We start from the raw sequence: 27281 nt of genomic DNA on the forward strand, positions 1-27281 counted from the left end.
AGATGTCATTGGTGGATAAAAGCCAGCTGGCTTCAGACATGCTCTGTGCTTCGAGTTGCCCCACATGCAGAACCACTGAGCTCAGCCTTGCTCTTCGCAGCATCTCTTTGAGGCAACACAGCACCAATCTTCCCACCAGGGCACAGGGGGGATGCTCTTCTCGTGGCTCAGGGGGCTTATTTGTCAGACATCTCTCAAAACTGATGTTTTGGAGCTGTTTTTTGGGATTTCACATAATATAGGGCATTGGTCGTGAGATCTGGTGCAGTTTTATACAGTTCTAGGAGTACTTACAAGAAGCCATGGCCAGCTGAAAGCTGTTCCATTTCAAAACCCATGACTGGACATCCAGTGCTGGGCCAGCCTTCACTGGTTTTCTCTTCCAGGGAGTGTGACGACAGAAGCTGATTGGTCAAACGGTTGTCTATTCCAAAGGAGACAGGGTAGACATACTGAGAGGGATCTGTGTGGTTTCCAGACACCACCAGCTGAGGATAACAAAAAGAGCGAAATATTGCCTAAGGGTCAGAGATGTGAAATAGTGGAGTGATGGGCTAAACACTTAAGCAGGGGGTTAGCTTGTTACACGGCAGATCTGCAGGCAGAACCTGCCCCAGCTCCAGAAACTGCTGTGGTCTGCAATCTCTTACCCTAAACAGCATCAGTCTGGTAGGATGTGCCGTGCTGGGCTTACGGCAGGGCTTACAAAGGGGAGGAAAACACCACAATGTTGTCTGTTCAAGAAAACATAGAGGCCAGCCTCCTCCACAAGCATGTGAGGCACAGACACAATCCACACTAGTCACCTGCCGTACAACCCACCCAAGACAAGCTGATGGGGCAAGACAATATAACCACAAAAGAGGCGACGTATGTGGGTTAGCATATGTCTAGTCCAAAGGGGGAAAAACACATGCTCAGTCAAGAAAAAAACAAACATGGGGAAAATGGCAGCCCTGTCCACACAGAACCGCCACATCCCACGCAACATAGGATATCCTTACAACATGCCACATTACACACATATATAATGACGGGCAGAACAGTAATTACCAAACGTCTGTTTTAATTACGTAGTTTAGATTTGGGGTACGTACAAGGGAGCTATTGCAGGTTCAATATTTATTAAAAGACAAAAAGATCATTCATTTACAAAAATAAGAAAAAAGGTGCCTCTTAGAAAAGCTGCCATGGTTACATTTAACTCGACTGCAGGCTGCGGAGGGGTCTTCCGCGAGCTGCCTGCATCCGGGGCCTGAGCAGGAAGTACAGGAAGTGAGGTGAGATCAGCAGGTGTCTCGTGTCCCATCCTCGAAGGCCTCGTGCAGTGATGGCGGCTTCAGGGGTTGAGCGGTTTATTCAGTCTGCTGGAAAAAGAAGTACACATGCCTTCAGTCAGTTTACTCAGCTTAACGTGTGAATGTTTACCTCAAGGCGCGAGTATCAAAGGCGCGTCAGGTGCAGTGGCACCGGAGCCCCGTGGTGCCCACGGAACCATAGTTATTGCTGGATTTTGCTACCTAAATTGCAGGGGCGGTGGGGGGACGTTTTCCTTGCTTGCTATATTGCTATATGGCCCGTGGAACCCTAATTACGCCATTCTCCCTCCCCCACCCTCCTCCCAATATTATGCTGCAAGGAAACAGGCGCAATACAAGTATGATGGATTGGGGGATTTTTGCACCTGCTGCAGTTCACAGGGCGCAGTCTGGGTGGGTCTGATTCAGGATTTCATCCTTCTGAGGATGATAACATGGTTGCCCTTGAGTAGTAACGCACACGGTTTGAGAGACAAGAACCAATTGAGTTTGTGGTGTATGTTATGCAGATGGTGAACACTGTTAAGGCGTGGTATGCGGGAGATGTATGGGGGTCACCGTAGGGTGGGGACACGCATCCTGCCTATCACATGATGTATTTAAAGATGAGTTCCCACTTACCTTTCCTGTAATCGACCTGCATGAGAGTCTCTAACCTGAGACATGTTCAGTTTTCGATAGGCGTCCTTTAAAAATACATAACAGCCTACACTATTTTTAATATAATCTGAAAAAGCCTGCCTTGTCTAGCCCTTTAATTCCAGGAAACAATATCCTTTCTTTTGGGGTAAGATAACAATTTAATGTGTACATGCATGTGTGCCATATTTTAATATTATGCCGAATCATTAAACATTAACAAATAGTTTATGATAACAGAATTTCAAGGCCAATTAACAAACTTCATAAAATCAACAACTAAAAAAATGAAATGTGTTTTAGGTAAACTTTCACAGCGCAGTTAGCGCCAGACCTAATATAGTCAACACAACAGAAATATTGAGAGAGGCTTTGGCTCCACCTACAGGTTAATATCCATGAGTGCAGCTTTTGATGGGGAACAAGTGGTCCTTCTATTGGGAAAGTGTGTTGCCACTGCACCGTTTGCCTTGTCAGAAAGCTTGTGCTCTGAGCAGCAGGACTGAGCTGGTTGTGGTGACAAGCCAACGAGCATGATTAATATTTGATGCTCACACTTATTTTAAAGTTTTCTTAACTCATGATGAATTTAATTGTAAATTCCTTTTATGGTGTTTAAGCTTTTATAACTTTTTCTCTTTTTGCAATGATTTTAATTAACAATATATTTCTAGTCTGACAAACCCTCTAGGTAGAAGGTTTGCGGTTCGATAATCCTTGTTAACCACTTTTCGGAGGGGTTGTATATTGCTTTGCCAACTGTAATGTTCTACATATTTGCAATTTTATGACAGTACGGCTGTTAGTTGCTATGAGGGAAAGCTTACATTCAGTACACAGTTGGTCTGAGTTAGTTACAGTGATAAGCCAATGGTAAAAGCCTGATTAGTTAGTTTGGAAATCTTATATCAGTGGGCATAAGTCTGAGCTACCTTTTGTAATAAATCACAACAAACACAATAGGCCTCACCTATTAATTGTGAAAATCATATTTTGAAGCCAGGAAGCCCTTGAGGGTGGATTCCTATTACATGGTGTTAAAAGGTATGTGTTAAAAGCTTTGGTGTAAGTCACGTTGTGCCATATAGGAGACTGAGGGATAGAGAGGGATACTAGCTTGAGGGCTAAGCAACGCCATTTGGGAAATAGCAAGAAACAGTCTAAATCAGTGGTCTCCAAACTGTTTAATGCCACGCCCCCCCAGTTGAAAAATAAAAATCATTGGGCCCCCCCTCAGAATTTTTCACAATTGTTTTTTAAAAATGGCAATGTTTAAATATGTCTAGACCTATTTAAACATTGCAGTTAAGTACTGTTACCTTTATAAAAATGCAATAACGAGCTTCTGCTTAACAAAGGCCTGTTGTCTGTATAATGCTTCTAATGGCCAGTGTCTGGCGCCCCCCCTGGGATCACTTGAAGACCTCTGGTATAAATATATCATTAAGGTCTGGCTGTTATTACTCACTGTTAAAGTCTGAAGTAAATTGTTTACTTAAAAGGAATGTCCAAAATACCATAATAGGCTAGAATTTAGTGTCAGCTGCACCCTTTGACAAATCATGGGTGTTGACGATTTGCACTGCAACAATCTTTGTTAAGCCCTTTCAGAGGACGGTATATTATTTTGTCAACTGTAATTGTATGAATATATAGCTAACGTTTGCCTTCTGGAAAAGCTGATGCAAAATACATTGTGCCTGAGTAGATTATGATCGGGTCCACTGCAAATATGCATCGAAGTCAGGCCAACTTATGCTGCAGGGCTGAGCAAGTTATGCAAAAAGAAAAGGTAAATTATGCAGAGTTACGTGGCACATGTTGAAGCAATGTAACTACACTATTTCCTCATTTTTACAGGTGTACACACTGTACAGGCAAAGGTGTCACCTTAATTATATCAATTTAACATATAAATATAGCAGCCAGAAAACGAGAAGCGGCCTGCCTCTGTACGACATAAAGCCTGCCATTGGGCAGCAACGTGTGATAGCGTTTTTCGTTACATTTGAGCAGGTTGAGCTAGAAACTTCTTTTGTTAAAAATCTACAAATTGTGTAGCTGATGATGGATTATGTAGCAAGTGCGGTAAATCCATAACTATGCAGAAAATACTGCAGCCTCGACATCACATAATTCCAGTGGTCCTGATTATGGGGGCAGGTTCAATAGGGACTGCTGTTTAATTGATGCATAGGAAAATGTGTTTGATCATATGTTTGATCTGTCTATGTAAAGCCATGACGAAGTCAGTAGGCCTGATCTATTTATTTTGAAAAACATATGTTAAAGCCAGTGGGCATTTAACGGCAGATTGTTATTAATCTGAGTGAAACCCCATAGAAAGGTGTTTTATTACATGGAATCTTAAGGATTCCGTTACTAGGCGGGGGCTTTGCTGCTGGTTACTCCATATTGCAAACCATAGGTAGACGAATTGCACTATGATAATCCTTTCCAGAACCTTCTATGAAGGTGTGAGTTTTGGGCTTTTGCAATAAATAGAAATAAAAGAATAATATGTACATACACCTACATAACCTCTTTTACCATTGGTCTGGTAGAGTGTCATTCATATTCTGTTTTTGTCCATTACAGCATACTGTATGGGACAGTGGGTCAGCTCACTACATCTATTTGCACTATTGTCCTGCACGTGACAGCATTTTGCTTTATCATTTGTGCATCCATTTGAAGTAATGTGTTTTTCAGTGCCAGAGCTTATTGGCCAGTTCCTTTGTTACACGTTCTTTTCCTTTTCTTGTCTCCTTCTTTTTTTCTTTTTGTTTTTGTTTTCCCTGAAGACCACCCTGCGGCTCCTCTGACAGTTCTGCTCAATTGTCCCTCATTTCATGTGCACTATACTCCATTCCATGCGGCCGCTGCTTCTAAACTGAATGGCCATCTTGGAATGTTATTATCTATGGTGTATCACTGTATCTTGTTCTGACTTGGCTACCATGATTATAAACATTATATTGGCCATTTTGAATCAGTACAACGACAGACCATACACAATATCATTTAAAGAGGAAAACCCAGTGTGATGTTTACTGAGCAGGCATCATTGAGTGATTGTTTGCAAAGTGTATCACTTTTGCTACTCAGAGGTAGCCAATATCTTGTATTTAAATGTGGCGGCCATGCTGGAACTTTAAAACAATTATACTACTCCAATATGGCCGCCAGCTACTATGTTTACTTTTGTTCTTTGTTGCAAGCATGTGCCCACCACATTTAGTGGGCATGCTTTTTTCCTTCTACCTTTATTCTTAAAGTTTTCTTGAGATATACGTGTTGAGTGTGTGTATGCCTTTTTGTGAATACAAACATGTAAGTGTAAAAATGAGTCAGATGGTAGATTAATAAATGCATGTGAACAAGGATGATTGACAGAGTACATGCATGATGACATGAGTGCCTAAGCTCACCAGTGACAGAAGAGGCACTTTCCTTTAGAAGCTGTATCTACGGGCATCGTCAACTGTTGTATTTCATTTTACTCCTTCAGCAGATATAAATATTTCAGTCTGTGTTTTTCCTCTTATTTGCCATTATTATTCGAAAAAATACCATTATTTGAGTAAATCTACTTAGTTTTTATGGAGAAGCAATTAATTGCTTTCTATGAAATCTTATAATAGAAACAGAAACAGATAGAAACAGTGGCTCATATGTCAAGGTTTAGCCAAACGTTCTTTGAAAGAAGTTACTTTACTACCCTCACAAAAGTGCTGTATATGCAAATATGTTTTCTGATTTGCAAACTCCAAAACCAGGAGGCATTCCAAGCTGTTATCATTTTCCAAAACGTCTTTATAGAAATGGATGCCCACGTTTTCTCTCGTGAAGGGGTTCCTTGAAGTGTTTTTGGTCCTATAATCCTTCAGGGGGGTATAGAGTGTGTTAGATGCTGAAAAAGTATTATGCTGTTCTGTTTAGGATGGTTATGTGTGATATTGGTCAAGCTGTTACCCAGGGAAGGCCGCATCTGAAACAATGAGGGTACCTTGGCAGTGGGGAAGGTGTAGTCAACTGCAAGTCATGAGGTCAGGGCCAGACCATATCCTTAGCCATGAAGGTGCTGCTTATGCAGAAGAGAAGATGTGGCCTACTACAAACAATATGGACAGGGCTGCACCACATTGGTAAATATAAAGAGATCCTGAAAGGGAGATCTCTGGTCTACTACAAGTCAGTGGCTAGGGTTAGGCAATGGGGCAGAGTGATCTGCCACAGATGGTGCAGGCTGGGAATATCAAATCCCAAATATTAATGGGACAGAATTAAAAAAACAATATTGAGTGACAAAATATTGAAAGGTAAGTTTCTATCTAACTCGTCATACAAGCACCTGGTCTAAAAAAAATAATAATAATACACATATATATATATATATATATATATATATATATATATATATATATATATATATATATATAGAAATAGATAGATATAGATATATATTTCATGCATCTTCAAGATACATAGATGCAGAGCTAAGAAAAGGACATCCTTACTTCCCTCTGTTTACTTACCTTTCAGTACTTTGTTCCTCAATCTTGTTGTAACAATATTCCTTCCTGTCAATAGTTGGGATTCGATATGCCCAGCCACAATCTCACAGACCACCTAGCTGTGTTCCTCCACGTCAGTGGACACAAGGATGCTCTCAGGGAGCAAACGGCTGTGCCTGCTATAGGTTACCCATTTACCCAACCAAGGCCTGCCCGCTTTCATACATACTCGTTGCACTGGCAGGTCCTCTGCTGTTTCAACCAAGCCATTCTCCTCGTCCGCCGCTGCCAGCAAGAAAAAGAGAGCAAAGGGACACATTAATGCATTCGAAATGTGCTTCTTTGTGTTTGCTTGTTGTATACCAAAAATTCCTTGGGGCCTTCTCACATCCTACACCACAGGAGCAGTTCACACAAAGGATACATCACTGCAAAAAGATGCAATAATTTGTGTCAGTGCTCTATAAGCATGCATTAACTCACTCTTTCGATTCGTTATATCTCATTCACTCACTCACACAATATGGTCATGTAAGATGTACAGCCAGGCCACTGGAATTATGTGGCAAAGGAAGACTAAATTAAGTGACAGTATTGACTAAATTATGCAGTAAGAAAAGCAAAATTGTGCAGCCTAGTGAAGCACATTGTGAAGCAGTAATACTTCAATATTTTCTCATTTTTTCACGTTAACCCTGCGTGGGTATAGGTTCCACCTCATTAACACCAGTTTAACACCTATATATAGCAATCAGCAACTGAAAGGGGACTTGCCTTTGCGTGACAATAGGTGTGCCGCTGCTGGCAATGCCTGTGGTAACGTTTTTAGTAACTTTTGATCTGTCCAGGTTGAAACAAAATATTTTTTGTTAAAATCTGCACATAATGCAGAAAAGTATAGACAGTGTGGCAAGTGCAGCAAATCCATAATTATGCGGAAAATGCGACAGCCACAGAATCACATAATTCCAGTGGCCTTGTTATAGGCCATAAAGGTGGTGACCTTCGGGGTCTTCTGAGGAGGTATCAGGGTGTAGCCATATGGGAGGACAAGCAGTCTTTCTCAAGTGCGTGACAGTGACCTGACATAGCTCCACCATTGCAGCCTTAGATGGCAGATACCCAACAAAGACACATACCCCGTAACCAAATAACAAACAGGCGCTTACCCGGAGCCGGCGGCTGCGAGCCACGCACACCACAGCACAGACGATGACCAGCAGCAGCGCGAGGGCCAAAGAGCCACCAGCCAACCACACCCACCAGTCGAACATGGCTGAGTTCCTCTTCTCCACTGCAAAGGGAATAGACTGAGGTGAGAAGCCACTCCTATGATGCAGCACAGCACAGCGAAGGCGCAATGAAGAGTTCTGTGATGTCAACACTGTATAGAAAAATGACATCACTACCGACTGTAGTAATGTATTACCAGCAAATTGTGATGTCACAACCAGCAGGCAACGTAAAAGGCAAGCCAGCAGAAATACAAATGCTGTTTAAAGAATCAAGGGAAAACCTAACTTCCCATCTCTCCTTCCTCTCAAACACTTCGAGTGAAAAGTAATAGTTATAAGCCTAAAATGAGGCATTAATGACAATTTGTTCATTTACCACAGTTCTGGACTTAATTAAGCTAAACAATGGATCTATTTGCAGGTTGCTGTAGGTAGTAACCTATAGTGGGATTTATCGTGGTGGCTTACATCCAACTGCTTAAAATATGCCGCAAATTCAAGCGGCATACTAACACGTTTCAGGGGTGTGGAATTTCTGTTGCAACGCCCAGGACATATTGTTTGGGTTCAAGGACAACTAGTCTTGTGTTTATTTTGTCCAGAGAACAAGTAGGCTCATCCCCTGCATCACAAACCCCTCGGATGACAGTTTTTGACGCAGTATGGTTTTGGAAAGGAGGACTCTGCTGCTGAGGCAAGATAAGTATACAGGAGAAGAAGTTGTTCAAAACTGTGCATCAGGTTAATTAATGCAAACATTTACAGTTAGGGTGAGTTAGCTAAGGAAATTCAGTTACACGTTCTGCATTACTGACCGCATTTGCAAAATTCACAAATTTGTGGCTATTTCTAATGCTCTCAGAATGCATATGTACTATATGCAAATACATGCTGAAGACTAGAAGTAGTGTTGATTATATTTACAAAGCAACCAATATACCCAAAATATTTGCAATCTGTAAAAAAAGAAAGTTTGCAAATAGTTGTATTAAGTCATTGTCAACTTGTTTGCTTTCAAAATAAAATATACCCCAACAAAAATGTGCAACTTGACTATGAAGTGAACCAACTTTAGAGAGTTTTGCAAAATTATTGTTTAATTTTTAAGGAAAACATTTATACCATTTCTTAACTGCACCATTTTATTGAACATATTCGAGCCAATGGTTTAAAAATGGATACACAATAAAAACATTTATGGGCAACACATACACAACAAATAAACCTGGGGCTTTATTAAAGGGAGTCATAAAAATGCACAATCAGGTCACTGGTTGCGTGGGTACAGATTTACGATTTTCAGGAATTCACAAACGTTTACAGAAGTAGACCTGAAAACCAGCGACAGGTGCAGGCTTCTGGGCATACTCCTAAAACTTTTTGGTAAATTCCATTTTCACACAAGAAAACCTGCAAACATATGTTTTCTCCTACAAAAATCCACTGGCCATGTACAAATTCACTTGTTAAAATGTCACATTTTCCAGGGGAGAAATATGTCCACCATGGAGAAACGCCCCTATCTGCACCCTCACATTTTTTGGGGAAGTTGGTTCCCTTCCAACCCTGGAAAGAATCACTCCTTCTCTTTTCTGAAGTACCTTTATGATCATTTCAGAGGTGGAAGGGGTTGGAGAGGAACAGGTGAATAACCTTCAGAACTACAGTTCGTCAGTGTGCACAAACTCAGTGAGCTTTGAGCCCAGAATGATCACTTTCGTTGACATGTGATCAGATTTTATTACACAAAACTCTTCATCTGACTAAATGTTTTTATGAGAGTAAAATCAAAATGTGCCCATATAAGCCAAACATGCATGTATAGTTAGCCTATAACATTTTAAATCTGGCAAGACATTACAGAGTTTAGCTAGTTATAAAATGTAAATGTCCAGTCATTAATATATGGCTTGGTGTGTGCTCACAGTTATGTCAAAAAGGGAACTGCAGCAGTGTGAGATGAATTGCTCTTCCAAAGAATTACACACTGTGGTCAAGTGGGGGCAATCTCCTTGAATCTCAGTTAGCAACCTCAGCACTGGACCCCAAGCACATCTGGGTAATTTAAAGTAATGTTTTGTGAATTTGAAGGAATGCCTGAGAGTACGTTTGCCAGAGCAATTCAAAAGACACTTCCTTAGAAATTAAAGTAAGAAAGAGATTAATCAAACAATTAGAGCAATGCAATATTATGTAGTTGTCTATACTCAGAACCCCACTATAAAGACATGCTGGCATATTCAAATTCCTACCATGATCAGGAAACTCGACAGAGCCTATTCATGAACAGAGCATCTGCATACAAAGAGGTTGGGAATATTTAAAAGTTTGACATAAATAGACCCAGCTGTGACATCATTCGCTGTATGGCCCCTTTGAGGTTATTAAGATTGCATTCCACATTTTTCACCTACGGCAATCTCACATTATTATTCAGATCTGCATGCATAAGCTGCAAATTCGGTAACGGACACTTTCACTTACTGCCAAACATCTTGAGTTCACACTTGGACCCATCTGCTTGTGTTCTGAAAGTAGAGTTTGTAGAGGTCATCAACCTCCCTGTGGGCATCTTCATGGCAGAGAAGGAAAGCCTACTGGAAGAAGTAGCTGGAACGTCACTGTGGGTGAAGCCCAGTAGCAAGCGCTTTCTTGAATATTCAGTCCACGCCTTCCCTCAGAAGATCATGTGGAGGGGGCTTCAGAGCTTTGCTGTCTAAATCTGGAATGGTTTTCCACCAAATGTTGATGACTTCAGCTTGGGAACGACAAAGTTTGGGTCGGGCACACAGATAAGAGAATTCTTTGGCTGCCTGCTGATCAACTTTAGACTCAGAAATGAGGGCACAGTTTGATACTGGGCTACGTTAGCCATGGAAGGGGCTTTTAGTTTGCACCATGACGTAGTGTAAGAAGTCGACTGCATGAGGGATCTCGTCAAAATTCTTAAACTCATGTAATTGGCAGCAACTTTTATTTGAACTAAAAAAAGTCTAATTTTGGATCTTGCTACGAGGCCTCTGTAACCCAACAGGCAAGAGAGGAAGATGGTAACTACACTGACTCTGCGCGGAAAGGGCAGTCAGTGGTGGAAACTCTCCGGCGCTTGTGCCGTCATTGAGAACCGTTTCTGGCCACTACACATATTCTGCAAAACATAACCCCTTACCTCTGCCAGGGACCTTTGTTGTGCAGTCACTGGACCTGTCACATTGATTAGTTTAATGCTAAAGTGCCTGGCTCACAACGCCCCCCAACACAGAATGGCCAGACGTATCTGTAGGATGATTTCAGCCCTTTCCCAATCTACACCCTACATCGGTAACCACAGAACGTCCACATTGAAGGTAAACGTTTCTACATTACTCTCAAGAGTTCCACCCGCAAAAAGTATCCTACGTTGAAGAAAATATTGTCATTGCTGCCAGCCTGAGTACTCCCAGGACCAAGTCTCTCTGTACTTTTGATGTCAGAGAGAAAGAAAAAGTTATGACTGTAGACTGGGCATTCTCCTGCACTGCCCCAACTCTCTGGAACGTTATATCCTTCTCCCTCCAGCTGCTTCCCATCCAATCTCTTTTGGACAAAAATTTATTTTCCATTGTCACAGAGGTTCTATTTGCTCCTACCTTGACCACCTCCCAATCGTCTGCCCTCACTGCGTAAACTATTCGTAGTTCCACGCGTTGGCAATAGTACTACCAGTTTTCATGCAAGTCTGGTAAAAACTTTCAGATGTCCCTCTGAATAAATAAAGGCTGGATCTTGTCACGCAATCCACCATCATCAGTGGTATTCTATCCGGCATCATGTCCCCTACCCACCAGGTGAAGCCCAGACCTCGACTGTATGCATCTGCCCCAGCCCAGAAGACTTCTTGCGTGGAGAAGTCTCTCTGGTGATGGAATTAAAGCTCATTGCATCAAGATACTGAGGTGTGCTGGGCATTGACTTTGTGCCTCCAGCTGCAAAATGAAGGTGGGTCTCGTTGGGTTGAAGCTCAGCTATGGCGTGGATGAGGGTGAAATGGCCCAAGTGTGCTTTATTGGGCACTTCACAGGCGTGATCGCAATATACTTTAGTTTATCTAGTTGAATAGTGCCATGACCCCACAGCCCTCTCTTTTTAACACTACTATTACAGGTATGAGGTAGAACTGATGGACATGGATCTACCAGGTGACCTGTGACCTTCACAGAGCCTTTTGTTCACTCGTCTGTTGCCCTGGGCCACAGGTATCTGAAAATGTGCTAACTAGCCCTTTATTCATAACTCAATTATATTCCAAGAGTTTCATCTGTGATTAATACGTTTTGTACTTATATGTGAGAAATAATTACTAACTGATCAGCCCAAAAAATGATTTCTTTTAAAAAATGCAATTTTTACTACTTGGAGGAGACTCAATGGTGTGATTTTTGAGAATATGACATGGTAACGTAATGGCCTCATATGGATTTGAACCTCCAACGTCATTATCGGATGTGACGTCACTTGACTTCTGAGTCGGAGAACATCGCACCCAGGGCCAGATTCAAGAAAAGTGGCACTACACATGAGGCACCACTTTTCTTGCAGCCCCTTGCGCCCACCTACCGCCACCATATGTGCGCTGTATTTAAAATACGGTTCACTGAAGGGGCGTGGCCGGGCCACGAAGAAAGATGGCCGCCTAATACGAGAGCTCCGCGTCGTGGCGAACACGGGGGGCGGCGGGGGCGCTGTGATGGCACGAAAATAAACTGTGCACGGCGACACCCGCTCCGATAACTGTTGTGCCCCGGTCCGAAGCCTGGAGACACAGTGAGGGCGACCGGGGAGCCAAGATCTTGCGACCGGCCCAAGTCCCTTCCTTCCCGACGGAGAGGGCCTGGCTGGAGGGGCGGAGCCGCGCAAAAGGAGAGCCGCACATGGTGCGGCCGTGGAACAGACTGACGAGCCGCGGGACCGTGAGGAGTAGTCTGTACGAGATACTTAGATCTCCCGAGGAGATCCGCTGAGACGTCAAAGACCCGCACCCTACGCAACGGTCCTGCAGAAAAGCCGGGACGATCGAAAAAGCGCAAACCAACGGAGACGAAGGTACGATCTCTCTTCCACCTCCATTGACACCCTCCCCCCGCTCTCCATAAACCGAAAACCACCGGACGATCGGAACACACCCCTCACGGAGATATCAAGCGCAATTACCTCTCCTCTTCCCCCTCATAATCATTGAAGGAATAAGAGAGGACAGAGGAGACGCTAGAGGGGAAGAGGGGAATAAATGGGGGCGAACAAGATGAGGAGGGGAGACAAAAAGAGGGGGCACGGTGGAAACGAAAGGAAAGTGTAAAGTGGAGAAAAAAAAAGGGGCAGAGAGACAAACGAGGAGCAGAGAGGCGGCGACAAACACATATACCGCATTCAACCCTCTCCCCACAGGAAAATAGCCACGTGCAACCCCGACCAACCCAGACGACAGACGAAGGGCTCAGAGAAGGCCACACTCCCCCACCGCTCCCTGCACTTAACAACAACCACAAAAGAGTCAGGTACAGGGGAAAGTGACCAAACCCCCATAAATACTCTGGACTGTGACAATCCCCACACCAGTTCTACCATAGCGGAACCGACAAGGATGTAACCGAAAACAAAGTCAGATCACTGAACTTTGGCACAGCAGTTAAATGGTGAAAAGGCAACGGAAGAAAACGAAGAACCACGAATAAAAGAAATCGCTCAGAGGAGGGCAAGGAGAAGGGGAGGGAAAGAAAAAAAAAGGGGAATAAAAAGGAAGTGATAGAATAGAAGCAAGAATCAACGGCCAAAGAAAAACCCATGCCCCAACTGGACTTAGAGGAGAGAGAACAGTACGCTAAGCAGAAGACTCGGACGGATTATCGAGGCGATGCCCGGTAACAAACTGGATCAAAAATCCGCCAGTAAACCCGCAGGACAGTTATTATTCTCGGAAGCACTCCAACACAAACGCTTAGCCTCTACCTCAACCAACCCCCAAACATCACCACCTCCAACTGAATCCACCACAATGGCAGAAAAGAGCCACTCCACAACAATGGATAGGATATTACAGGAAATCACCAGTGTCAGTCGCCGCATAGAAGGGATGGACGCCTCTATAACTCCACTAACGCTAGAGACTAAATCCATGCGAGCTGAAATCGCAGGCTTTCAATCCAGAGTGACTGGACTGGAACAACGTATGGGATTGGTAGAGGCACAGACCACCATGTCCCGGGACCGAGACCAAGACCTCCTCTATCTAAGGAGTAAGCTAACGGACATGGAAGATAGGAGCCGGAGAGATAACATACGTCTACATGGGATACCGGAAAATGAAGAAGGCGTGGACGTGCAATCCTTCCTGAGATCTATCCTTCCAAAACTGACCTCATTGGACTTTGACCCTCCGATAGAATTCCAACGGGCGCACCGAGTAGGACCAAAGCGCCCCTGCAACTCCTCAAGACCTCGATGAATCATTGCGTGCTTACTACGGCACAACCAGACTCGTCAAATACTTCAAGCAGCACGCAAACACGGACCCTTCCAACTGGATCAGTATGACATCCGCATAACCGCTGACTACTCTAAGGAAACAAATGACCTCAGAAAGGTCTTCCTAGCCCTACAACCCCGACTGGGCCAATTGGAGATAAAATACGGCCTCTTCGATCCCGCAAGAATGTGGGTCACTAAAAACGGAGTGTCTAAGGATTTCTACAACCCCGAAGAACTGCAACTATTCCTAGACTCCTTCCAACCCCAATCAATGGACTCTACCAGCACAAGCGGCTCACATGACAACGGAGGCGACAATGAAGGAAACCTATCCCCAGGACAGGAAAAGACGGACACAGCCCAATGTGACACTGGAGTCGGGCAAAGAGGCAGAGACATAGAGAGAATGGTCAGATCTCATGATGGCAGGGGCCAAGTATTGCACGCAGTGGTAACCCACACCCAGCTGTCGGAAAAGGACAAATCTCGCTCTCCATTGAAACCAACGACTATGCCCCCCTGAGAAGAAGACATTATCCCACACACAAAAAAGACATTTGCCTAAACCAAGACAATCGTAGAAGCTCCTGAACTTGGAGACGGATGAGTACCCAATTAGTTCATACAAATATGTGCCTTCTTTATAATTGTTAATAATTGCTTATGATCGTTAATATAGTCGTCTACACTTGACATTCCAAAAGCACACATACACTGTTACCCGGTATAAGGTCTTACAATGGGTAAAAACTTGTACTCGCCCTAGGTGTATGACAAGAGCACACATACCTACATAAGGACTAGACTCCCTCCCCTTCTCCCGGACCCCATAAGAACCTAGACCAGGACCTACGGGACCGCGACTGGGATATAAAAGGATATTCTAATTTATCCCTCGAGACACAGGTAACATAATACGACCCATTGAACATCAATAGACCTGTTAGCACCACACACCAAACCCACACAACAAAAAGACGCAAAATAGCATAGTACAACTACACGGGATCCCATGCATCAAGATATCGCAACACATATAAGGTACATACCCCCCCATCCAGGATGCACTCAAATGCTCACAGATCACTCACCACGAATGCCTGCGAACCCCTTCTAGAAAGAACGACTATAAGGGCAATAAGCACCACACTACTAAACGGTTGGCAACCGTTTATCATACACCACATAACAGTATTACGAAGTAATAATACCTGATAGGACATCAGCAAGGAGGCAGGCCACACAATGCTCTCGCACGCCACGGAACTACGCTGCATTCACTGCCCACCGCACGACACACACATAGACCGATACTCAGATCCACAGCTCATAACATAACAAAGTAATAATAGCCACAAGGATGTGTAATGTTGATAAGAATCAATACGTTATAAAAATGTTGAAGCAGATAAAAATGTGATGTTGGGGCGAGGGAGAGGGACCCGGGGTAAACTGTGTACTTGAAGCTCTCTGCACCTCTATCCACAAAGGTACTAACGCTACATAACTCCACCTGCCCCCCCCCTTGCTGCTCCCACTCCCTCCCCGCCCCAATCTTCCTAATTGAATACCCTCTCCCCTCTGTAAACCCGATCCTCGTCTGACAACACCACTGCAGGACCTCCCCCAGTACACCATTCATGTACACCCTCACCTCCCCCTATTTCCAGAAACATCAGAAATCATGTAATATGCACCAAGCCCCACTCTGCACAAACTTTTCCCGTCCATCCCTTCCTCCTCCCCTCCAGCCGGCTGCCACCTCTCACAAACAGATAACCGCAACCTATGGCAATACTACCTAGCCACAAGATAACTCACTACCCTTCCACTCTCCTTAACCCCAATACCACATATCCTAGTCATATAAACGATCAAACATAACATGATAACCATCACAACCCAACGGCAACATGCGTTAGACTTGCCCCCTGACCCTCAATACACAGCTAAGATCCCTACGCACCCCACTGTCATTAACAGGTGGACAACCGACTGTCAATTGCCCTCCCCATCCCGGCGCTCCCCTCCGCCCCCGATAGGGAACATCCCGTCGACGCGTGAGCCCCAAGAGGAATCGGACCCGCCGTCTACAGAACTAAGCTAAGGAGGCAGGTCCTCCAACCTTTCCTCCCTTTCTTTTCTCTTTTCTTTTCTTCTCTCTTCCCTTTCTTTCTATTTCCCTCTTCTCCTACATATCTCGCCTCTTCCCCCCCTCCAACCTTTACCTTTTCTCTCATTCCCTCTTCCATAGAGTGCATTTCCGACCCCCGCCAGCTGCACCTCCTCCTCCCACAACCCATTGTATCATAACAAACACAACTTTTATTTGAACAAAAGAGTTAGGTGAAATTTCCCACTCCCCTCCCCTGCTAGGGTTGACACTGAAATAAGCGTGACCTGGTACACCTGTCCAAAGATATCGAGAAGAACTCTCCAAGGGATACGGCCACTACGTATCCTCACATGGAACGTACACGGCATGACGAGCTATGTTAAACGGAAAAAAATATTGGCTTACCTTCAATCCAAAAAAGCAGATATTGCCTTAATACAGGAGACCCACCTTGATACTTTAGAATCCAACAAGCTTAAACGGGACTGGGTAGGGAGGGTCGTTCATAGCTGCTGCCAGGCGAGCCAAGAACCTAGGAGCAGTACACCTCGCAAGTGCGGGGTGGCGATATCAATACGAAAATCTCTCCCGATTACAATCATTAAAACATGGAGTGATACAGAAGGAAGATACACATTCGTTAAACTAAAAATAGGGAACACTTTCTTATGTGTGGGCTCCGTCTATGCACCAACCGGTTCAAAACGCACATTTTTCCTACAACTAAATCGCATCTTGACAGAAATCGGGACCGCCCGGTATATAATCGGGGGAGACTGGAACCTAGCCCAAGACGCAATACTGGACAGGACAGGTCCCATTGACATAGGCAACAACCATGATAGAGCTCTCCTGACAGACATAACGACGGACGTCGGATTAGTGGACTGTTGGAGAATACAACACCCGAAAGACAAGGAATACACTTTTTTATCGGCCGTCCACGGCACCCAATCACGCCTGGACTATTTTCTGGTGTCACACACTGTAATCCCCGGAGTGCTGGATTCCAGTATTTTAGACAGTGGCCTTTCAGATCACTCCCCAGTACTAACTCTGATTCAGATAGGCTTGTCCCCTCCGGGCCGAAAACCGTGGCGCCTGGCCGTGCGTAGATATTGCTCCCCCCAAGGGAAGGAACAATTAAGAGCACACGTATCTACATATATGACAGAGAACAAAGATACAGTGACCTCCAAAAGGATCTTATGGGCAGCTGCAAAGGCGACACTGAGAGGCAATATGATGCGAGACGCAGCATTGGCCAACAAAGACATAATTGCCCGTCAAAAGATTCTGGAGACCACAATCCAGAATCTCACTAAACAGTACACTACCCAACCGTCCCCTAGATTACGCCGCTCCTTAGAACAAGCCAGAATGGCACACAATGAACTCTTCACGTCCCAGGCAGAATTCGCACTACAAAAACTGCGAGACCGTCACCATGAACAAGGAGAGAAAGCAGGACGCCTCCTAGCGGCCCAGCTCTGACAAAGAGAGGCAGCTTCCGCCATTTCGGCCATAACATCCCCATCGGGGGCAGTGCTAACTCGCCCACAAGATATCGTGAACGAATTTGCTAAATACTACCGGCACCTTTACACGCCGGAAACGTCGTCCGATCAGACACAGATAGAGACATTTCTTAGGACGGCCAATCTACCCCGCTTGTCGGAAGCAGGCAGAACCCTCTTAGACGGTGATATAAGCAGAGAGGAGATAACACAAGTTGTAACAAACCTCCCCTATCATAAATCTCCAGGAGAGGACGGATTCCCTGCGGAATTCTATAAGTGGGCCGGAGAAGAGGCAATCAACGCAGTCCATGGAGCACTAACCGAAGCATGCCAGGAAGGCTCCCTAGGAGCCTTATCCAACAGGGCCACAATTGTCATACTACCTAAACCAGGGAAAGACACCCTTCTTTGTGGCAGCTATCGCCCCATTTCCCTCTTGAATGGAGACATCAAACTCCTAGCTAGCATGCTAGCAGCACGCCTGCGTAAAGTGATACCATCTTTGATCCATAACACCCAAGTGGGGTTCGTACCCGGCCGCTCCTCTATCATACACTACTGGAAGCTCTAAATATGCCCAACGAAGCCCTTGCATTATCCCTAGACGCAGAGAAAGCATTCGACCGCATCGAATGGCCCTATTTATTTGCCACCATGAAACACTTTGGCCTAGGAGAACAATTCATCTCTAAAGTCTGCTTACTATATGGCCACCCTTCAGCACCGGTTAACTGTGGAGGTTTCTTATCAGACCCCTTCCCCATTGGAAGAGGCACTCGTCAGGGCTGCCCCCTGTCACCACTCCTATTCCTACTAGCCATGGAACCATTGGCAGCTACCATACGGAACTCCCAACAGATAAAAGGTATCCAAATAACCGGGGGCTTATCTAAAATCTATCTCTACGCAGACGACATCCTACTAACCCTGACTGACCTAGAAACATCCTTACCCACACTGCTTTCCACCATAGAGGAATTTGCGCCTATATCTGGATACCGGGTAAACTGGGACAAAAGTGAAGCACTGCCTCTATCCCGCATGACAACGAGAGCAGCAGTGCATGGTCTGCCATTCCAATGGACGCCGACTCGCCTTAAATACCTAGGAACGTATATCAACCGAGGCCTGGAACATATAGTTAGAGATAACCTAGATCCCCTTATATAAAAAATGAAACTGGATTTTGCTAAATGGTCATTACTGGGTCTGTCGATGTGGGGAAGGACTCAAGCAGTTAGAATGACTACATTACCACGCTTTACATACGTCTTGGGCATGCTCCCCCTATAGGTACCCCTCCCGATACTTCGTTCGATTGATGCATCTATGAGGGCCTTTGCGTGGGGCTCCCTCCGCCCGAGACTGAAGCCGGCAACTATCCTAGCCCGACGCCCCTATGGAGGTTTAGGCCTACCCTCAATAGAACAATACTCACTAGCTTTACAACTTTCACAGTTAGCATACACTCTCCCAAATACGCCGGACCCACCACAATGGGTGGTCACAGAGAGACTCCTAAGAGGGCAGCACACGATGGGAGGGGTATACATCGACCATCCCTCCCCGCCTAACCCCATCCTCAAAGCTACTGACACAGCATGGCGCACAGCCCATCACCTGCTGGACATAAATCCCTCTCTACACGCCCAGGCCCATATAGCGGGGAATAAAAACATAAAAATAGGAGGGAGACCCCTCTCGTGGCCCCAATGGACTGAGGCAGGAATCCATAACATATCCCATATAATAGACGGAAATAACCTACGAACTTTCGCCTCACTCCAGGAAGAGTTCGGTATCCATAGCAATCAAGAATGGAGATACCTGCAACTCAAACATTGTATGCTCAGCTCACTAGGGGCTCCCCCATGGACGTGTAAAATCTCACCCATTGTTACTTATCTTCAGAAATGGGGCCGACACAAAGGCGTTATGGCGGGCCTTTACGCCGAACTAACAAACCATCTCTACTCGCAACCCCTCCTTGAACGTTTACAGTTAAAATGGCAGGATAGACTAGGGTTAACCTACACAGAAGAAGAATGGTCAGACATACTAGAAGCCCTTGATAGGGGAGTACGCGAAGCCCGTCTAAAATTCTGCCTATTTAAAGTTCTACAAGATTGGTACTGGACCCCCGTCAAACTTTTTAGGGCTAGATTGCTAACACATGCAAAGTGCTGGAGATGCATAGAACCCCATTGCGACTTACTCCATATCCTATGTCACTGTCCGACGATTCAGCCCTTATGGGATGCAGTACGTCATACCCTGCTGGATATTATCCAGATCCCAAACCCGACTCCTCCATCACTTATTCTCCTACATGATATACGCCTATTCCCCTCCCTAACACGTACCCAAAAAAGGTTACTACACACCGCATTTGCCACGGCCAAAATATGTGTACTCCGGCACTGGAGGGCTAGCACTGCCCCCACGCGACAGAATGGTTGACTGCCATGTATCAAACAGCCACCCATGAACGAGTGATTTATAACTTACAGGACCAAACAGAACAATTCAAGGAAGTCTGGCATCCATTTTTGACAAAGTCATAAAACAGCTGGCGGAGGGCCGATGACCAAAGATTTGAGAGAAATAATGATCCCCCCTTATAACCTATAGTGCTCACTCCCTCACACCTCCCTCCTCTATTCTTTCCCTCTCCTATATGACAGTTCGACTCACTCTCTCTCCTCCCTTTTTTCACTTCCCAGCTGCCCCACTTAGATAACCACATTAGACTCAGGATCGAGCAAGCAAACATCTTCTCCCGGTCCCCACATATAACCTATTCCAGAACACCAAAATACGCAAAAAGAACGTACAACTTAAAATAAGACTTTGTAATAATGAACAGTCCGCTACGGACGGCCACACCACCCCATCTCCTATGCAGTCACTTCTCAGCATCAATCCCCAATAGAGGCAAGAACCCTTACCCTCATGTCATCCAATGTAAAAAAAAAAAGGGAGCTCAAACCTTAAAACCGATCGTCCTCGAGAGAGAAGCCACGACTGACGGAGCATAACGACTGACACGGGGACAATAAACCCCCCTCTCCTATACACCCAATAGTCCTCACACTCAGCAACCCCTCTCCCTCCCCTAACCCTCCTAATCCCCCCCTTTCTCCCCCTTTTCTCATTATCTTTCACCACTCTTAACCCATAAGACACCCCTATTCATCACTCCTTTGCTGCAAGACTACCATCCCGAATGTGCTTATGATGTCACACTTAATGGGCTAGAAATTGTCATTAGATTGCATTCGTGTATGTACCCATTACAGAAATATTTAATGCGAAAAAGGAAAAATTTTGAAAATATTCACTATATATTTGTACTGTTTTTACCTTTAATAAAATAAATTAAAAAATGTAAAAAAAAAAATACGGTTCACCATGACGCAGGGTAGGGAGCAATAGCGTCAGAATTTCTGAAGCTACTGATGTACTGTTCAGGGTTAGTGTCACGAAATTTTGTGCTAACCCTGAACAGTACATAGGGGCCCACTGAAAACAATGGCATGCCCCCTTTTAACGCCTGTTCTGAAAGGCGATAAAAATGGCGAAAACAATTACGCAAAGAAATCCTTTAGATTCTTTGAGCTATTTTTTCACCACCCCACCCCCCCAACAGGTGAACTTCCCCCTTGCATACATTATGCCTGGCGTGGGCATAATGTGGCGCAAGGGGTTACAAAGAGGTGGAATGCATGCATTGCGCCACTTTGTAAACTTGGCGTGACGATTTTGGCGAGATTAGCGTAAAAAAATGACACTAATGTTGTGCAAGGAGGCGCTAAGGCCTTCTAAATATGCCCCTAAGTGTCTTTGGTTTTGTCAATGATAGAAACTAAACAATCAGTTAGAGCAGTCCACGGCCATTGATAAGCAAATAAACTTTTAAATCACAGAAACAGATAAAACCAGAAAAATGTTAAATGTGCAGCAGAGCGGCCACAGATGAGCGAGCACTCTGGAACTAACCTCAAAATGTAGGATGTGCATGACTGTCAGTACCTCTGTTAGAGCCCATTCTGATAATATCTGTATTTTATTAATCGGTGTTCTTTTTAACCAACGCAGCAGCCCACGTTCAGGAGGCTTGATGCGGTCTTCTGCTGAAGGTGTATAATTAACCGTGTGCCTTTATTCCTAAAACTCTTTGAAGGATTAACTGGGGTGTCGGGGGCGGGCACGTAACCAACATTTATATGTATCCTCGGCCCTGTTTCCTAAAGGAATAGGGAGGGGCGTTATTTCTCTTTTGAGATTATCTCCCCCAGTTTGTCATGTGGCGTTATATTTCTCACCAGCAGGTGGCGCAAAAACACACCAGTCTTACCCCACATATTCTGTGGAGAAGACGCAGAAGGGGAGAACACATACCTCACTCACATCGTCACATCCACAGCACCTTGAAACTCGGGGCATTAGTACAAAACAGCTACAGAACACGTTTATTATTTTCGATGTTTTTTTTCTGATGGTTACTTTATTTTCCTGCAGATGACTTATTTGTAAACATGATATCACGTGTCTGGTTGGATAAGAAAAAATGTCCTGCTCTGCCATCAAGAAGGAACAACAGCCAATCCAGGTGCCAAGCTACACTATTGTCATTACAGGAAGTGCAAGGCGTGACGCACATTAATGTAGTCTGTACGCACAGCAGGCGCGGCCTGTCCTTTCAGGGCGGAGGGGCCACGCCCCCCACCTTTTCCCTCATGAAGAGTGTCTGTCAGGCTGAACAAAGGTCAGCCTGACAGACACCCTTCATGTTCAAGTCAGGCAGCCAGGAGCAGACATGCACGATTTGCACAGCCTCCTGGCTCCCTGAGCTGAACTTTACTGGGCTGACGAGGTCACAGCTCCTGTGGGCGTGACCTACTCAGCTCAGCAAAGGTGCCTCGAGGCCCTCCCCTGGGTGACAAGGAAAGCGTCACTCATTGACTTCGACCTGGGCACTTCAGGTTTAAGCCCTGAAACGCCCAAGGCGAGTGTCAATCAGTGACACTTCGTCAGAGAGTGGGGTGGGGTCAGCAGTCTCACTGACCCCATCCCACTCTGTGACGAGGCTGGGACGCAGCAGTCCCAACCCTCCTAACCTCTAAAGGTGTGTATGTGTTGTTAATGGGTGTGCGTGCGTGCGTGTGTGTGGGGTGATCTTTTAAAATGAATGTTTGGTGCCTGCATGCATGTTTGAATGTAATGAGAGTTGTTAATGGATTTTCATGTGTGTGAAAGAATGAGTGTGTGTGTGTGTGTGTGTGTGTGTGTGCTTCCCGCCCGCCCCCCTCCCTCCTAAAGATGCGGCCGCCATTGACGCACAGCATTAATTCTACCCTATTTCGCAGCCCAACAATAACAAGAGAGAGAGAGCCAGGGCAAACAAATACAGAGGGAAAGGTGGGGAATATTTTCCTGAGTGCAGCTGGAGAAACTTTGTGGCATCAACTCCATTTTAGATAGTGATGCCTTGTGACGGTGTAAACTGAAGCCCATGTGGCAGCCCAGTTGATGCACTGACAGGCAGACACCAGAGAGGAGGCACAGGGCATCTTGGACCTTTCTGAAGGACCTGAATGTGCATTCAGATGTGCTCTTCTTCCCCAACTTAAAGCAGGGGTTATATGTAGCAAGGCGATGAGAGGGCACGTGGACCGGGGTTCAAGAAAAGATGTAAACAAGGGATTTAAACGAAAAAACAAATAAATAAAATAACTTATGAAAGTGCAGGAAAACTACTAAGCAAAGAATGGGTAAACCTTGGAAGTGTAATAAATAATAAAAAAAAAACAACAAATGAGAGGAATTAGAAAATGCTGAACCAAGTGGGGAGTACTAATGATGAGAGGCAGACAAGAGGAGAACAATAAAGGTATTGAGGCAATCGATGAAAGGAAGCAATGAAAATCACTGCAGTCAAAACCGCTCTGCAGCTCCTGCTAAGATTTGTGCCTCCAGCGGTCAGCCCTAGTGGGTGGATGCAAAATGTGAACAACCATTTACAATACCAGTAGTAGAAGCCCGCTGACCAAATGTTCGCTGACACATGTATGTTATGTATGATTTTTTATAAAGTAATAATTTGGCGACATAGTGAAGGCTGGCTTAAATCACGGGCCGAGAAAGAGAAATTAAACGTAGAAACGGCTAGGAAAAAAAGTCAACACACATTTCTGGTGATATTACAGGGTTAATCCAATGATGCATTTTTGTTTTAATTGATTTTACCCATTAGTTTATGCTGTACATACATGAGCAGGAACACATACTACCTTCATTAAAAAAATATATATATTGACAGCATAGCCCAGCTTTTAGCAGAAAGGGGACCTAAACCATTTGATAAATTACGGGAGGAGAACAATCTCCACCCAAGGCAAGAATGGCGACATCTATAAGTCAAACACTGCCTTCAACAGAATATGGGTGCCGCCTCTTGGGGGCTTCAGACCTCGCCAGTAGTTGACTATCTTAAGACAAGGGGTCGCCATAAAGGTGTAATGGCACGCCTCTACGAGCTAATTATGCGACACCTATACTCACGGCCCCTCCTTGCAACGCTACCCTCTAAATGGCAGGCCCGCCTACAGATGGAGTTGCCGAGGAAGACTGGTCAGACATTCTAGATGCCGTGCGCAGGGGCACTCGAGAAGCCCAACTGAAATTCTGTCTCTTTAAGATAATCCATGACTGGTACTGGACCCCAGCGGAATTACACAGAGCAGGACTTTTACCACATGCAAATTGCTGGTGCTGCTCGGAGATACAATGCAACTTGCTCCACATCATATGTGAATGTCCATCGGTCCAGCCTTTGTGGGAAGTGTGAATTCCACCCTAGATGACTCTTTACCGCTCCGACCACCGCTCTCCCCCTCTCTCATACTCCTACATGATACAGGACCTCTCCCCGCCCTGTCACGACCGCAACAGAGACTTCTGCACATGGCACTAGCAACAGCAAAGATATGCGTCCTCCGCCATTGGAGGACGACGGTTTCCCCTACCCCGGAAAAGTGGATTACAGCAATGGTTTGGATAGCGCCCACAGACGTGTCATTTATAACTTACAGGACCAGGCAGCCCTATTTAATCAGGTATGGGCCTCCTTCCTCACAGGGGCACCATAGCCCGTTCACCACCGACCACCCTCACCCTTTGTCCTTCTCTGTCACTGTTGCCATAGCTGTGACATCAGCTTTCCTTCCCCCAAACCCTCACTGTCCTCTTCCCCTCTTCCAGTCCCCATCTTCCCCCACCCTCTCTCCCCTCTCTTCCTTACTACCTCGAACACCCTCCACTCAGACAGCATAGACAAGGCGCTGGGTGCTCTCCGGCCCTGGATCATTGCCACTGTACTCTTCTTCTGCGCCTGTCCCTCCCCCTTCTCCCTCACCCCGCCACCATGTATTTGCTGCTTTTCACATAACACCGTCTCTTTCTTGTGAACTCCTCCTTCCCTGGCACCTAAAATTCGCACCTTTCACCCTCCTCATGAAACCAGCCTCTTCCTTCCCACTCATCCCTCCCTTCTCCAAACTACCCCTCTTCAGCAAAACGGACGAATCTACCCTGCAGCCATCGTGCCCCCCCAAACCCATCCAACGCACTGTGCTACGGAGCCTCAGTTTCACTACACTTACTGCTACCTGAACCCGCAGAATACTACCCGTTTTTAGCGTGCTTCCCCCGAACGTGCTCCCTTACTTACCTATCAACCGTCCATCCCTCCCTTACACCAGTTGTGCCACATCCCCATTTCTCTCCCCCTTTTTTGCGGGTCCCCTATCCTGCACAACAGAGGGCATGACCCGATGATACACCCTGGTGACGGCTGTCGTTCTCCGTACTCTGTGTCCTCTTTCAAGCCTCAACTTGGCCTTCAGCATCTAGCATTTGAACCGGTAGATAGTTACGCCAGCCCACCCGTTCATGATAAGTCCGCAGATACACTACCAGATCCCCTCCTTGTTGTCATTAAGGGAAACAACACATCAGGACTATTCAGAACCCTTCGGCACGTTAGTACCTAGGATATTATCCACCAATTGTTGCGCACAACTCCTCAGTTCAAGAATATTCAACCTCAGCTTCCTACCCCTTATTTCTCTATCTCTCTCTTTTCCTTTTCTTCTTTCCCTTTCCCAACCATTGCCTCTTCCCAATAGTTTGAAAAGTTGCTGACCCCATTTGTAAGTCACTAAAACCATTGTACTGTATTTCAATATGTTCTAAATCTGTAAATTTTTTCCTTCTGTACTATTCCGATCCTCTAATAACAATAAAAATATATATATATATATATATATATGTATATATATATACATATATATATATGTATATGTGTGTGTGAGTGTGTACCGAACGTGTGCATAAAGATTACAACTTCTACCTCCCAACTATGGCCCCCTTCTTTCTCCCACCCCTTTGCGGTTAAGTCAAATTCTTGTCCTTCCCAGATATTCTGATATTTAGATAACACCCATATCCTTTGAGCATACAGTTTTTCTTTATGTTGGGCTTGTCACATTTGTTGGAGATCCTGGTCATAATAAGGAAGTTCAGTGGTTTTCCATTATTGTAGGATCTATTATTTTGCCACTAAAAATGCAATAAAGAAATATTGTCATTGCCAAAAAGTCAGCTGATTTGAGCACAAATTCTGAACAAGGCTCTCAGGGCATCAGGTCCCAGGGGGACCTGAAGTTTCACGCTTAGCCACTTGAAAACTCTGCCCCAAAACCAAGCCAACTCTGGACAGGTTAAGCCCACATGAAGCAAGCCACCCATATAATGCCGACATCTAAAGCAAGTCTCTGTACTATAGGAAAACATCCTATTTAATTTCTATGGAGCGTAATGAAGCATCCACTAGCAAACGAAAGCCATTCTCTTGAAATTGGCCCATCTTATCGCCTTGTGCACCCATATGTTGTACTGTATCAAGAGAGAATGCTCAATCTTACTTCCTGTAACTTCCTCCAGCTTTACCAGAATACTAGGGACTAGTTTTTATGGTAGCTGCTGCAAGAGTATACAATACCAATTGCCAATACCCAGTACTCCTCTTGCATAGAAAGCTTGGGAAATAGTAGTGGCGAGGTTATCCTCCGGTAAGTAGGCTGATTGTAAAAAATGGAGATCTTGGAGATAGGAATAAAAGAGCATAGGTGGGATCGCAAATTTGTTCACTGACACTGGCCCAATGACTGGACCATCCAGAGCGAGAGGAAATTAATAAATCGTGTGATCCCGAGCCTCTCCCAGCTCTTAACCTTGCTTGCACTTAATTCCAAGCCCAACACCTCACACTGATCCACTGACATAGCAGGGTGAAAGCTAAGGAAGTGACATGTTTCCTGAAGCTGCCTATTTCTGAGACTTATCACATGGGGTATCCTATACCTGGT

The 27281-nt window shown here is 45.1% G+C and overlaps 1 protein-coding gene across 1 annotated transcript in view; it reads right to left on the bottom strand.

Annotated features, from left to right (window-relative positions):
• Positions 1–1052: 1052 nt before the first annotated feature.
• Positions 1053–27281, bottom strand: part of CD4 (CD4 molecule) — a 61525-nt gene continuing 35296 nt past the window's right edge. Inside the window, exons 7-9 of the mRNA XM_069243073.1 lie at positions 7645–7769; positions 6705–6760; positions 1053–1367 (exon numbers count right to left, since the gene is read on the bottom strand). Of these exons, the coding sequence (XP_069099174.1) occupies positions 1340–1367; positions 6705–6760; positions 7645–7769 (209 nt within the window). The 3' untranslated portion in view covers positions 1053–1339. The remainder of the gene's footprint in view (positions 1368–6704; positions 6761–7644; positions 7770–27281) is intronic.

This window comes from Pleurodeles waltl, chromosome 7, assembly GCF_031143425.1.
Source record: "Pleurodeles waltl isolate 20211129_DDA chromosome 7, aPleWal1.hap1.20221129, whole genome shotgun sequence".
Taxonomy (NCBI): Eukaryota; Metazoa; Chordata; class Amphibia; order Caudata; family Salamandridae; genus Pleurodeles; species Pleurodeles waltl.